We start from the raw sequence: 12,778 nt of genomic DNA, 5'->3' as shown, positions 1-12,778 counted from the left end.
GCTCACAGTCTAGAGGGGGGAGACAGAGAACAAAACCAAACATACTAACAAAATAAAATAAATGGAATAGGCAGGGGCGAGCCACTGGGCCCCGTACTAAGCTCTGGGGTGGGCACAAGCTAATCGGGTCGGACACAGTCCCTGTCATTCGTTCATTCAGACGTGTTTATTGAGCGCTTATTGTGTGCAGAGCACTGTACTAAGCGCTTGGGAAGTCCAAGCTGGCAACATCTAGAGACAGTCCCTACCCAACAGTGGGCTCATCATCAACATCAATCATATTTATTGAGCACCTACTATGTGCAGAGCACTGTACTAAGCGCTTGGGAAGTCCAAGCTGGCAACATCTAGAGACGGTCCCTACCCAACAGTGGGCTCATCATCAATCGTATTTATTGAGCACTTACTATGTGCAGAGCACTGTACTAAGCGCTTGGGAAGTACAAATTGGCAGCACATAGAGGCAGTCCCTACCCAACAGTGGGCTCACAGTCTAGAAGGGGGAGACAGAACAAAACAAAACATATTAACAAAATAAAATAAATAGAATAGGCAGGGGCGAGCCACCGGGCCCCGTACTAAGCTCTGGGGTGGGCACAAGCTAATCGGGTCGGACACAGTCCCTGTCATTCGTTCATTCAGACGTGTTTATTGAGCGCTTACTGTGTGCAGAGCACTGTACTAAGCGCTTGGGAAGTCCAAGTCGGCAGCATCTAGAGACGGTCCCTACCCAACAACGGGCTCACAGTCTAGAAAGGGGAGACAGACAACAGAACGAAACAGGGGGACAGGTGTCAAGTCATCAGAACAAACAGAATTATAGCTCTATGATGATGATGATGATGATGGCATTTGTTAAGCACTTACTATGTGCAAAGCACTGTTCTCTATGCACATCATTAACAAAATAAATAGAATAGTAAATATGTACAAGTAAAATAGGTAGAGTAATAAATCTGTACAAACATTCACAGAGAAGCAGCGTGGCTCAATGGAAAGAGCACGGGCTTTGGAGTCAGAGGTCATGGGTTCAAATCTCGGCTCCGCCAATTGTCAGCTGTGTCTTTGGGCAAGTCACTTCACTTCTCTGGGCCTCAGTTACCTCATCTGGAAAATGGTGATTAAGACTGTGAGCCCCCCGTGGGACAACCTGATCACCTTGTAACCTCCCCAGCGCTTAGAACACTGTGCTTTGCACATAGTAAGCACTTAGTAAATGCCATCATTGTTATTATTATATACAGGTGCTGTGGGAGGGGGAAGGACGTAGGGCGGGGGGGATGGGGAGGAGGAGAGGAAAAAGGGGGCTCAGTCTGAGCCCACCTGAGGCTCGCAGTCTCAACCCCTTCTAGACTGTGAGCCCACTGTTGGGTAGGGACCGTCTCTATGTGTTGCCAACTTGTACTTCCCAAGCGCTTAGTACAGTGCTCTGCACACAGTAAGCGCTCAATAAATATGATTGATTGATGGATTGAACCCCCATTTTCCAGATGAAATAACCAAGGCCCAGAGAAGTGAAGTGACTGGCCCAAGGTCACACAGCAGACGAGTGACGGAGCGGGGATTAGAACCCAGGTCCTTCTGACTCTCAAGTCCTTGCTCTTTCCATTAAGCGTTGCAAGGCTCCCATCGCTCTCCCCTTCACACCGGGGCAATCAATCAATCAGTCAATCGTATTTATTGAGCGCTTACTATGTGCAGAGCACTGTACTAAGCGCTTGTCTCGGCCGCCTCCTCTTCCTAAGACCAAGTAACCTGGATCTGTCCGTCCTTCCCATATAACACATGGGAAGCAGCGTGGCTCAGTGGAAAGAGCACGGGCTCTGGAGCCAGAGGTCATGGGTTCGAATCCCAGCTCCGCCACGTGTCTGCTGTGTGACCTTGGACAAGTCACTTAACTTCCCTGAGCTTCAGTGACCTTATCTGTAAAATGGGGATGAAGACCGTGAGCCCCACGTGGGACAACTTGATCACCTTGTATCTCCCCCCAGCGCTTAGAACATAGTAAGCGCTTAACAAATACCATCATATAACACATCAGCTTTTCTCCAAGTTGTTTCAGTAGGAAACAGTGAGGCCTAGTGGGGAAAGCAGGGGCCTGGGAATCGGGAGTCCTGGCTTGTCTGCGGTGTGACGTGGGACAAGTCACTGAGCTTGTTTTTTCCTCAGTTTCCTCACCTATAAAATGGGGAGTTACATACATAGCGCTCAATAAATACGATCGGTGATACGTGTTCTCCGGCCCCTTGAGGCTGTTAGCCCCAGGGGGATCAGAGGCTTCATTCGAGCCGCTTATCTGGTACATCTGGAAAATGGGGATGAAGACTGTGAGCCCCCCATGGGACAACCTGATCACCTTGTAACCTCCCCAGCGCTTAGAACAGTGCTTTGCACATAGTAAGCGCTTAATAAATGCCATCATTATTATTATTATTATTATTACCCGCCCCTGTGCTGAGTGCTGAGCTTGGCATAGAGCAACCACCTAACAAATGCTGGTATTATCATTATATTACATAGTATGCATATATAATATAATGGTATTAGCAATATGTATCTATCTATCTATCTATATATATATATATACATCATCAATCGTATTTATTGAGCGCTTACTGTGTGCAGAGCATATATATACATGCTATTGATGCTTGTGTACTTGTTTTGTTTTCTGTCTCCCCGCTTCTAGAGTGTAAGCCCATTGCTGAGTAGGGATTTTCTCTATTTGTCTCTTCTCTGGGAAGAGACAGCGTGGCTCAGTGGAAAGAGCCCGGGCCTTGGAGTCAGCGGTCCTGGGTTCAAATCCCGGCTCCGCCAATTGTCAGCTGTGTGACTTTGGGCAAGTCACTTCACTTCCCTGTGCCTCAGTTACTCATCTGGAAAATGGGGAGGAAGACTGTGAGCCCCCAGTGGGACAACCTGATCAGCGCTTAAAACAGTGCTTTGCACATAGTTAAGTAAGCACTTAATAAATGCCATTATTATTATTTGCTGCCGAACTGCACTTTCCAAATGCTCAGTACAGTGCTCTGCACACGTTAAGTGCTCAATAAGTACGATTGATTGAATGAATGAATGTATTATCATTCTCATTTCTAGACTGTTGTTGGGTAGGGACCGTCTCTATATGTTGCCGATTTGTACATCACAAGCGCTTAGTACAGTGCTCTGCACACAGTAAGCGTTCAATAAATACAATTGAAAGAATGTGTTTTGTACCGATAGTAAATTCTTCCTATAAATTCTTGTGGAAATGTGATTTCCGATGCTATGCCTCCTGACTTCTCTGCCTTGTAACCGAGCTGCCGTGTAAAATAGATATTTTTTAATGGCATTTATTGAGGTCTTTCTATGTGCCAGGCACTGAATTAAGCTCTGAGGTAGATAATAATAATAATAATGACATTTATTAAGTGCTTACTACATGCAAAGCACTGTTCTAAGCGTTGTGGGGGGATACAAGGTGATCAGGTTGTCCCACGGGGGGCTCATATTCTTCATTGAAGAGAAGCAGTACCTTGAAGAGAAGCAGCGTGGCTCAGTGGAAAGAGCCCGGGCTTTGGAGTCAGAGGTCATGGGTTCAAATCCCGGCTCTGCCAACTGTCAGCTGTGTGATTTTGGGCAAGTCACTTGACTTCTCTGGGCCTCAGTTACCTCATCTGCAAATTGGTGATGAAGACTGTGAGCCCCCCGTGGGACAACCTGATCACCTTGTAACCTCTCCAGCGCTTAGAACAGTGCTTGGCACATAGTAAGCGCTTAATAAAAATGCCATCATTGTTATTATTATCCCCGTTTTACAGATGAGGTAACTGAGGCACAGAGAAGTGAAGTGACTTGCCCAAAGTCACCCAGCTGACAAGTGGCGGAGCCGGGATTTGAACCCATGACCACTGACTCCAAAGCCCGGGCTCTTTCCACTGAGCCACGCTGCTTCTCTTCAAGATCCAAGGTAATCAGGTTGGGCACAGTCCCTGTCCCACGTGGGGCTCACAGTCTTCGTTTTACGGATGAGGGAACTGAGGCCAGAAAAGTGAAGTGACTTGTCCAAGGTCACGCAGCAGACAAGTGGCGGAGCCGGGACTAGAAACCGAGTCCTGACTCCCAGGCGAGGGCTGTATCCACTAAGCCACGCGGTTTCCTGCCGATGAGACTGTTTGGGGGGCTGAAGTCGGGCAGGAATCTTCTCCCATAGTCTGCAACTGACTATGATCGACAGGAATTTTCTTCACATCATCAATCGTATTTATTGAGCGCTTACTGGGTGCAGAGCGCTGTACTAAGCACTTGGGAAGTACAAGTTGGCGACGTAATACCACGTAATGCCTCGCGTTGCCCTCCCAACAGGCTTCCAACATCGACGATGTCCTCAGCCACCACACCAGCTTTTTGGATAACTGCCTGAAGGACTGCATGCTGACAAACCCCGAGCTGCTGAAGATCTTTTCCAAGCTGATGTCCGTCTGCGTCATGTTTACGAACTGCATGCAGGTACGGTGATTTTTTGTTTTTTTTTTTAATGATGATGGTATTTGTTAAGCGCTTACTATGTGCAAAGCACTGTTCTAAACGCCGGGGAGGTTACAGGGTGATCAGGTTGCCCCACGAGGGGCTCACAGTTTTAATCCCCATTTTACAGATGGGGGAACTGAGGCACAGAGAAGTCGAGTGACTTGGCCAAAGCCACACAGCTGACAGTTGGCGGAGCTGGGATTTGAACCCATGACCTCTGACTGCAAAGCCCAGGCATTTACTACGTGCCAGGCACTGTTTTAAGCGCTGGGATAGATTCAGCATGGCATAGGGGAAGCAGCATGGCGTAGCGGATAGAGCACAGGCCTGAGAGTCGGAAGGTCCTGGGTTCCAATCCCGGCTCCGCCACCTGTCTGCCGCGTGACCTCGGGCAAGGCACTTCACGTCATCATCATCATCAGTCATATTTATTGAGCGCTTACTATGTGCAGAGCACTGTACTAAGCGCTTGGGAAGTACAAATTGGCAACATAGAGAGACAGTCCCTACCCAACAGCGGGCTCACAGTCTAAAAGGGGGAGACAGAGAACAAAACCAAACATACTAACAAAATAAAATCAATAGAACAGATATGTACAAATAAAATAAATAAATAAGTAGAGTAAAAAATATGTACAAAAGTAAAAAATATGTTCAAAAGTAAAAAATAGGTACAAAAGTAAAAAATATGTTCACTTCTCTGGGCCTCGGTTACTTCATCTGTAAAATGGGGATTGAGTCTGTGAGCCCCGTGTGGACAGGGACTTTGTCCAATCCGATTTGCTTGTATCCACCCTGGTGCTTAGTATGGTGTCTAGCCCACTTTAAGCGCTTAGCAAATACCCCAGTTAGTATTACAAGGTAATCAGGTTGGGCACGGTCCATATCCCACACGGGGTGCACAGTCTCCCAGTAGTAATCCTCATTTTACAGATGGGGGAACTGAGGAACAGAGAAGGGAAGTGACTTGCTCAAGGTCACACGGCAGACATGTGCCAGAACTGGAATTAGAGCCCGGGCCGGTGCTCTATCCAATACGACTCCTCGGAGAATTTCCAGCCGCTCTCGGCTTTTTTGGCTGCCTGCTGACCCTTGGCCTCCTTCCATCCTTCGGGGCCGGACGCCACTGCGGTTCTGCCTTTTCGGAAAGAAGCGTCAACGGCCCCAAGCGGGCACAGGAACGTGTGCTTTATGGCGCTGGGGATGGGGAGCGAACCTCTCGAATATATATGATGAACTGTGTCAGGTCCTTGTCCAATTCATTCATTCATTCAATCATATTTATTGAGCGCTGACCGTGTGCAGAGCACTGTACTAAGCACTTGGGAAGTACAAGTTGGCAACATATAGAGGCAGTCCCTACCCAGCAGCGGGCTCACAGTCTTGTGTCTACCCCAGTGCCTGGCACTGAATAAACAGTTAGAAAATGCCATAATAAGAAGAATGATAATTGTAATAATTATAACAATAACAACTTATTTCAGTGGCATTTCATCTACGGTGGTGGGTGTTAGATCGCTCTTTTTCATTTCTGTAGGCTTCCATTTTATTATTCATTCATTCATTCAATCGTATTTATTGAGCGCTTACTGTGTGCAGAGCACGTCACTAAGCGCTTGGGAAACACAAGTTGTCCAATCTTCCTTCTCCACAAATACACCAATAAATCCCTCCTCTAGCTCCCTTCGACACAAACACCCAAAAGCCCCTCCTAGTTTTTGTGTCCTGGACCTGCCCCACTTGATCCAAGTTCTGATTCTGCCCCAGACTTCCACACCCACAAATCCAGCCTTTTCATAATAATAATAATGGCATTTATTAAGTGCTTACTATCAATCAATCAATCAATCAATCGTATTTATTGAGCGCTTACTATGTGCAGAGCACTGTACTAAGCGCTTGGGAAATACAAATTGGCATCACATAGAGACAGTCCCTACCCAACAGTGGGCTCACAGTCTAAAAGGGGGAGACAGAGAACAGAACCAAACATACCAACAAAATAAAATAAGTAGGATAGAAATGTACAAGTAAAATAAATAAATAAATAAATAGAGTAATAAATATGTATGTGTAGTAAAATATGTTTACTATGTGTAAAGCACCCTTCTAAGCGTTGGGGAAGGTTACAAGGTGATCAGGTTGTCCCCCGGGGGCACACAGTCTTCATCCCCATTTTACAGAGGAAGTAACTGAGGCCCAGAGAAGTGAAGTGACTTGCCCAAAGTCACACAGCTGACAGTTGGCAGAACCAGGATTTGAACCCATGCCCTCTGACTCCAAAGCCCGGGCCCTTTCCACCGAGCCACGCTGCTTCTCTGTTTCTAGCATCAGTTTATCGTTTTTGGGGTGTCGTCTCAGGGCCCAAACAGTGAGGTCCGGGGAGACACCTGACTGCATTCATTCATTCAGTTGAATTTATTGAGCATTTACTGTGGGCAAAGCACTGTACTAAGCACTTGGAAGAGTACAATTATAATATACAATATATATCTTTATTTTACTTGTACATATCTATTCTATTTATTTTATTTTGTTAGTATGTTTGGTTTTGTTCTCCGTCTCCCCCAGTGAGCCCACTGTTGGGTAGGGACTGTCTCTATACGTTGCCAACTTGTACTTCCCAAGCGCTTAGTACAGTGCTCTGCACACAGTAAGCGCTCAATAAATACGATTGATTGATTGATTGATATACAATATAACACTAAGCAAACACAATCCCTGCCCACCACAAACTTGCAGTCTAGCTCTACATCTCTGCATTGTCGTTTGAAGACTGAAACGGTAATGACAACCATCACCCTTCCTTCTAGACGGTAAATTCACTGTGGGCAGCGAACTTGTCTGCCGATTCGGTTATTTTGTACTCTCCCAAGCGCTTAGTACAGTGCTCTGCACACGGTAAGAGCTCAGTTGATTAGGGAAAGAAATTTTTAACCATTCTTTATTCCCGGGAACCATTGGAAGTTGTGTAAGTGAACGGATTCATGTGGGTCTTTTCCGTCTTGTGTCTCTTTGGCGGTCGTTCAGAGATTCACCCAGAGCATGAAGCTGGACAGCGAGCTGGGCCGCCTGACTGTGGAACACGGGACGATGCTGGGGCCTCCTACGGAGGCCGAGCGGGAAGAGGAGGCTGTGAAGAAGAAGCTCACCAATAAAGTAAGTCGGAGAGGAGACCCTGGCTTTTCTGTAGATTGCAAAAATTGCCCTCAGGGCTTAACGGATAGAGCACGGGCCCGGAAGTCTGAAGGTCCTAGGTTCTAAATAGTGTGGTCTTTCTCCACCATTTGTTCATTTAGTCATATTTATTGAGCACTTACTGTGTGCAAAACACTGTACTAAGCCCCTGGGAAAGTATAATACTACAATAAACAGTGCCAGTCCTTGCCCACAAAGAGCTTATAGTCTGGTGGGGGGAGATAGACATCAGTACAAATTTTAAAAAATGACAGATTTGTAAATAAGTGCCGTGGGGCCGGGAAGGGGGAAGAGCAAAGAGAGCACAACAGGGCTATGCATAAGGGAGTGCGAGATGAGGGAAAATGGGACTTAGTTTGGGAAGGCCTCTTGGAGGAGATGGGCCTTCGGTAAGGCTTTGAAAGGAGAGGGAGAGTAATTGTTGGATTTGAGGAGGGAGAGCGTTCCAGGCCAGAGGAAGGTCAAGCGCTTAGTACAGTGCTCTACACATGAGAAGCCTCATGTTTGTTGCTTTTCATTTTAAAAAATGACTAAAATAAATCCCCTGGGACAAGCAACAGTCCGAGGCGGGGGCAACTCCCAGACCGGACAGCCCTGCTGCAGGTACTGTTCAGCCCAATGTCAGACTGTGCCATATGATATGTTGCCAATTTGTACTTCCCAAGCGCTTAGTACAGTGCTCTGCACATAGTAAGCACTCAATAAATACGATTGATGATGATAGTAAGCGCTCAATAAATACGATTGATCATGATGATGTGGGCTAGCGGTCGATGACGAGACAGGCAAGATCGAGGTACACGAGAAGGTTAGCCCTAGAGGAGCAAAGTGTATCTGAGTGTACCATTTGATTGTAAGCACCTTAAGGGCAGGGAGACTGGCTTTTGCTGCTAATCAATCAATCAATCAATCGTATTGAGCGCTTACTGTGTGCAGAGCACTGTACTAAGCGCTTGGGAAGTACAAGTCGGCAACACACAGAGACGGTCCCTACCCATCAGTGGGCTCTCAGTCTAGAATGCTAATGTATTCTCCCTCCTGTGGATACAGTGCTCTGCACATGGTCAGCCTTGGGAAATACTGTCGATCGATGGTTAGTGAGTGACCATTTTTCTGGAAAAGCATGGTCCGTTTTCAAAGAGAAAAGGAAAAGGAAGAAAAGTTTATCTCCCGGGGGAAAAATAAAAAACTAGAGAAGCCCTTGAAGAGACGGAATGATGCGAAGCCAGGAGCTTCTGTGAATCTCACGCGGCTCTCCTTCGCTTAGTATTTAGCGGAACATGCAGACGCTCTTCAGCTGACATCTGGCTTCGAGGCGACGATCAACAAATTTGATAGCAATTTTTCCACCCATCTGCTCGACCTCCTGGACAAACTAAGTATCTACAGCACCAATGACTGCGAGCACAGCATGATTAATGTTATCTATAGGTGAGCACAACCCGGCCTCCCCTTCCACACTTTCTGCAGAGAGAAGCATTTCTGAATCCATTTTAATGTCCGCAGCCTGTCTCTCTTCCACCCGCCCCCACCACCTCCCTGTGAACTCTTTGGGGGCAGGGATTGCATCACCTAAGTCTTTTGTATTGTACTTTCCCATGCGCTTAGTACAGTACTCTGTACACAGTAAGCGCTCAGTAAATCAGTCGAATTTATTGAGCACTTCCTGGGTGCAGAGCAGTGTCCAGTGCTTGTACTTCCCAAGCGCTTAGTACGGTGCTCTGCACACAGTAAGCGCTCAATAAATACGATTGATGATGATGATGCTTGGCACATAGTAAGTGCTTAACAAATACCATCATTACATTTTGACTAAGTACTTGGGAGAGTACAATAAAAAAAAATGCGACTGATTTCAAAAAGGATTGGTTCCCATAATCAAAGCGATTAAATATCTGCCCCGAAAATCACCCTCCTTTCAGCTGCGAATTTATTTGGTAAATTTGGGCACTGATTTTGCCCTCAGTTTTCATGTCGAATTTCTGAGGGTTGTCTTTTGTTTGGTTTTCTTTTAACGTAACCGTTTCAAAGAAGGTTACGGCGGCATCTTACTGTTAGGCGTCGCAGAGCCGAGGTGTTCAGTTCTGAGAGTGTCGGTGGTGCATTTAAAGAGCAGTGAGTCCAGCTGGACATCGTGAATCCCACAATAATAATAATGATGATGGCATTTATTAAGCACTTACTATGTGCAAAGCACTGTTCTAAGTGCTGGGGAGGTTACAAGGTTGGCCCACAGGGGCTCACAGTCTTACTCCCCATTTGACAGATGAGGTAACTGAGGCACAGAGAAGTGAAGTGACTTGCCCAAAGTCACCCAGCTGACAATTGGCGGAGCCGGGATTTGAACCCATGACCTCTGACTCCAAAGCCCGGGCTCTTTTCCATTGAGCCACAAGGCCTTGGGGGCTGCGGGGCCTACCCGGGCCTGCCTTCTGTCCTGTCTGCACGGGACCAAAATGGAGGACTCCCTTCGGAAATAAAATTAATCCGACCTCCGCCTCGGCAGCAGCTTTTAAGAGCTGCTGTTCTGTGGCAGTTGTCTCTGGGCAAGGGTCAAGTCAGTCAGTCGTCTTTATTGAGCACCTGCTGTGTGCAGAGCACTGTATTAAGCACTTGGAAGAGGACAATAGCACAATAAAAAGACACATTCCCTTCCCACGAAGAGCTGACAATCTAGAGGGGTCGGGGGCTGTGATTTAGTTGGGAAGTGATACTGCAGGTGGCCATCCCTTGCTCAGCAGTCAGGTTTTTGGAAAGGATTCTGTTATGTTCTGTTCATATTTATTGAGCACTTACTGTGTGCAGAAGCACTCTTCGAAAAGCGCTCGGGAGAGTACAGTATAAGAACAAACAGACACATCCACTGCCCACAATGAGCGTTAGTCTAGAGGACGATATTAAGAACAAACAGACACATCCACTGCCCACAGTGAGCGTCAGTCTAGAGGACGATATTCGGCCCGATTAACCCGAACAGTGCCGGACGCATAGCGTTTATCAGATACCATAAAAAATAAAAAGATTTTTGAACGTGACACAGCGTTGATCCAATCCCGGTAAAAGATTTCGAGTGCGAGCCTCAATTCCCTCCCCACCTCCCCCAGGCTGGATTTCAACGGATTCTACACAGAACGGCTGGAGCGCTTATCTGCCGAAAGGAGTCAGAAAGCGGCTCCTCAGGGCCCTCCGCCCCGTGCCACGCAGGCAGCCGTCCCCAGGATCACCACGGCGGTGCCAAATCAATGACCGGGACCTCCTGCTGCTATCCACCGGTTCGCCGGACGCAAGCGGGCGAACCTTTTCCCGTCCAAGAAGGCGTTCGGCTCCTCAGAACCCCCTGCCCGAACGTAATGTCAACACCCGTTGAGCTGTAAGTTATCCCTGAACTTCCGAGACTGTATTTAAAACTCCTTTTTTTTTTTTATCAGCTCCAAAAGTGTCTGTGCGTGGACAGAATTAATAGTCTACGTCGGTGTATCTACGAACAGAATTAATTGTCTACGTCGGTATGTCTGCGAATGTATCAGAGCTACAGGCCTGTCCTTCGCATTTTTAGCACATCTTGCTTGCAGTCTGTCGAGTAGTTTGATTAAATCCACTCAAGTGCGTTCTGAGTAATTCAACATTGTAAGAGTCCAGTTTTTATTTGTCGCAGTATTTTCGGTGCGCTCAAATAAAGGAAAAGACCACCTGGTTTTCGGAAAATAGACTGTGTTTCATGCTTAGCTCGTGAGAGACTGAAACGAAAGTGAGCGTGTGTGTGTGTGTGTGTGCTTCGGATGTGCACATATTACTATGTTATGTTTATAGCAAGTATTATTAAAAATGTAAATACGAAAAGAAAAAAATCATGGTGAGGGATATTTATTTTGGACCCTCTGACGGTAGTTGCTTTTCTTCAGCCATCAGGATCCATCCAAGGTGGGGACGGTCGAGCTAACTTGAGGCGACAACAAAATGAGAGTTTAGAACCGATGGTGGACAAGGCGTGGAGTTAGGGTAATAAGGTAGTAGCTGTTCTACCCAAAATAAAAAAAGAGGAATGAATTCCCGAGAATGTGGTCATCATTAATTTGTATAGCGCTTGTCACGTGATCCATTCTAGGCACTGTGAAAGTTCGTAAAGTCGATCAAGTGTTGACTTCTCTCTCTCACTCAACTCCCATATTCAGTCTGTCACTAAATCCTGTCAGTTCAACCTTCACAACATGGCTAAAATCCGTCCTTTCCTCTCCGTCCAAACTGCTACCGCGATAATTCATTTATTCATTCACTTGTATTTATTGAGCGCTTACTGTGTGCAGAGCACTGTACTAAGCACTTGGGAAGTACAATCCAACTACTACTCGAGAAGCAGCGTGGCTCAGTGGAAAGAGCCCAGGCTTTGGAGTCGGAGGTCATGGGTTCAAATCCCCGCTCCACCAGTTGTCAGCTGTGTGACTTTGGGCAAGTCACTTCACTTCTCTGTGCCTCAGTTACCTCATCTGGAAAATGGGGGTTAAGACTGTGAGCCCCCCGTGGGACAACCTGATCACCTTGTAACCTCCCCAGCGCTTAAAACAGTGCTTTGCACACAGTAAGCGCTTAACAAATACCATCATTATTATTATTACTTACCCTATCCCGCCTTGATGACTGTATCAGCTTCCTTGTCGACCTTCCTGCCTCTTTTCTCTCTCTGTTCCAGTCCATATTTCACTCTGCTGCCTGGATCCTTTTTCTACATCATCATCATCATCAATCATATTTATTGAGCGCTTACTATGTGCAGAGCACTGTACTAAGCTCTTGGGAAGTACAAATTGGCAACACATAGAGACAGTCCCTACCCAACAGTGGGCTCACAGTCTAAAAGGGGGAGACAGAGAACAAAACCAAACATACTAACAAAATAAAATAAATAGAATAGATATGTACAAATAAAATAGAGTTAAAAAAAAAAATGTACAAACATATATACATATATACAGGTGCTGTGGGGAAGGGAAGGAGGTAAGATGGGGGGATGGAGAGGGGGACGAGGGGGAGAGGAAGGAAGGGGCTCAGTCTGGGAAGGCCTCCTGGAGGA

The 12,778-nt window shown here is 46.6% G+C and overlaps 1 protein-coding gene across 3 annotated transcripts in view; it reads left to right on the top strand.

Moving 5' to 3' along the window:
• TUBGCP2 (tubulin gamma complex associated protein 2) overlaps positions 1-11,415 on the top strand; it is a 71,407-nt gene extending 59,992 nt beyond the window's left edge. For all 3 annotated transcript variants that reach the window (XM_038743946.1, XM_038743947.1, XM_038743948.1), the window contains exons 16-19: positions 4,348-4,491; positions 7,543-7,671; positions 8,978-9,141; positions 10,815-11,415. In XM_038743946.1, the coding sequence (XP_038599874.1) occupies positions 4,348-4,491; positions 7,543-7,671; positions 8,978-9,141; positions 10,815-10,956 (579 nt within the window). In that variant the 3' untranslated portion in view covers positions 10,957-11,415. The remainder of the gene's footprint in view (positions 1-4,347; positions 4,492-7,542; positions 7,672-8,977; positions 9,142-10,814) is intronic.
• The last annotated feature ends 1,363 nt before the right edge of the window (positions 11,416-12,778 follow it).

The sequence above is a fragment of the Tachyglossus aculeatus genome, chromosome 3, assembly GCF_015852505.1.
Source record: "Tachyglossus aculeatus isolate mTacAcu1 chromosome 3, mTacAcu1.pri, whole genome shotgun sequence".
NCBI lineage: Eukaryota > Metazoa > Chordata > Mammalia > Monotremata > Tachyglossidae > Tachyglossus > Tachyglossus aculeatus.
The sequence above is the reverse complement of the archived record's forward strand: the minus strand, read 5'-3'. Positions and strand labels throughout refer to the sequence as shown.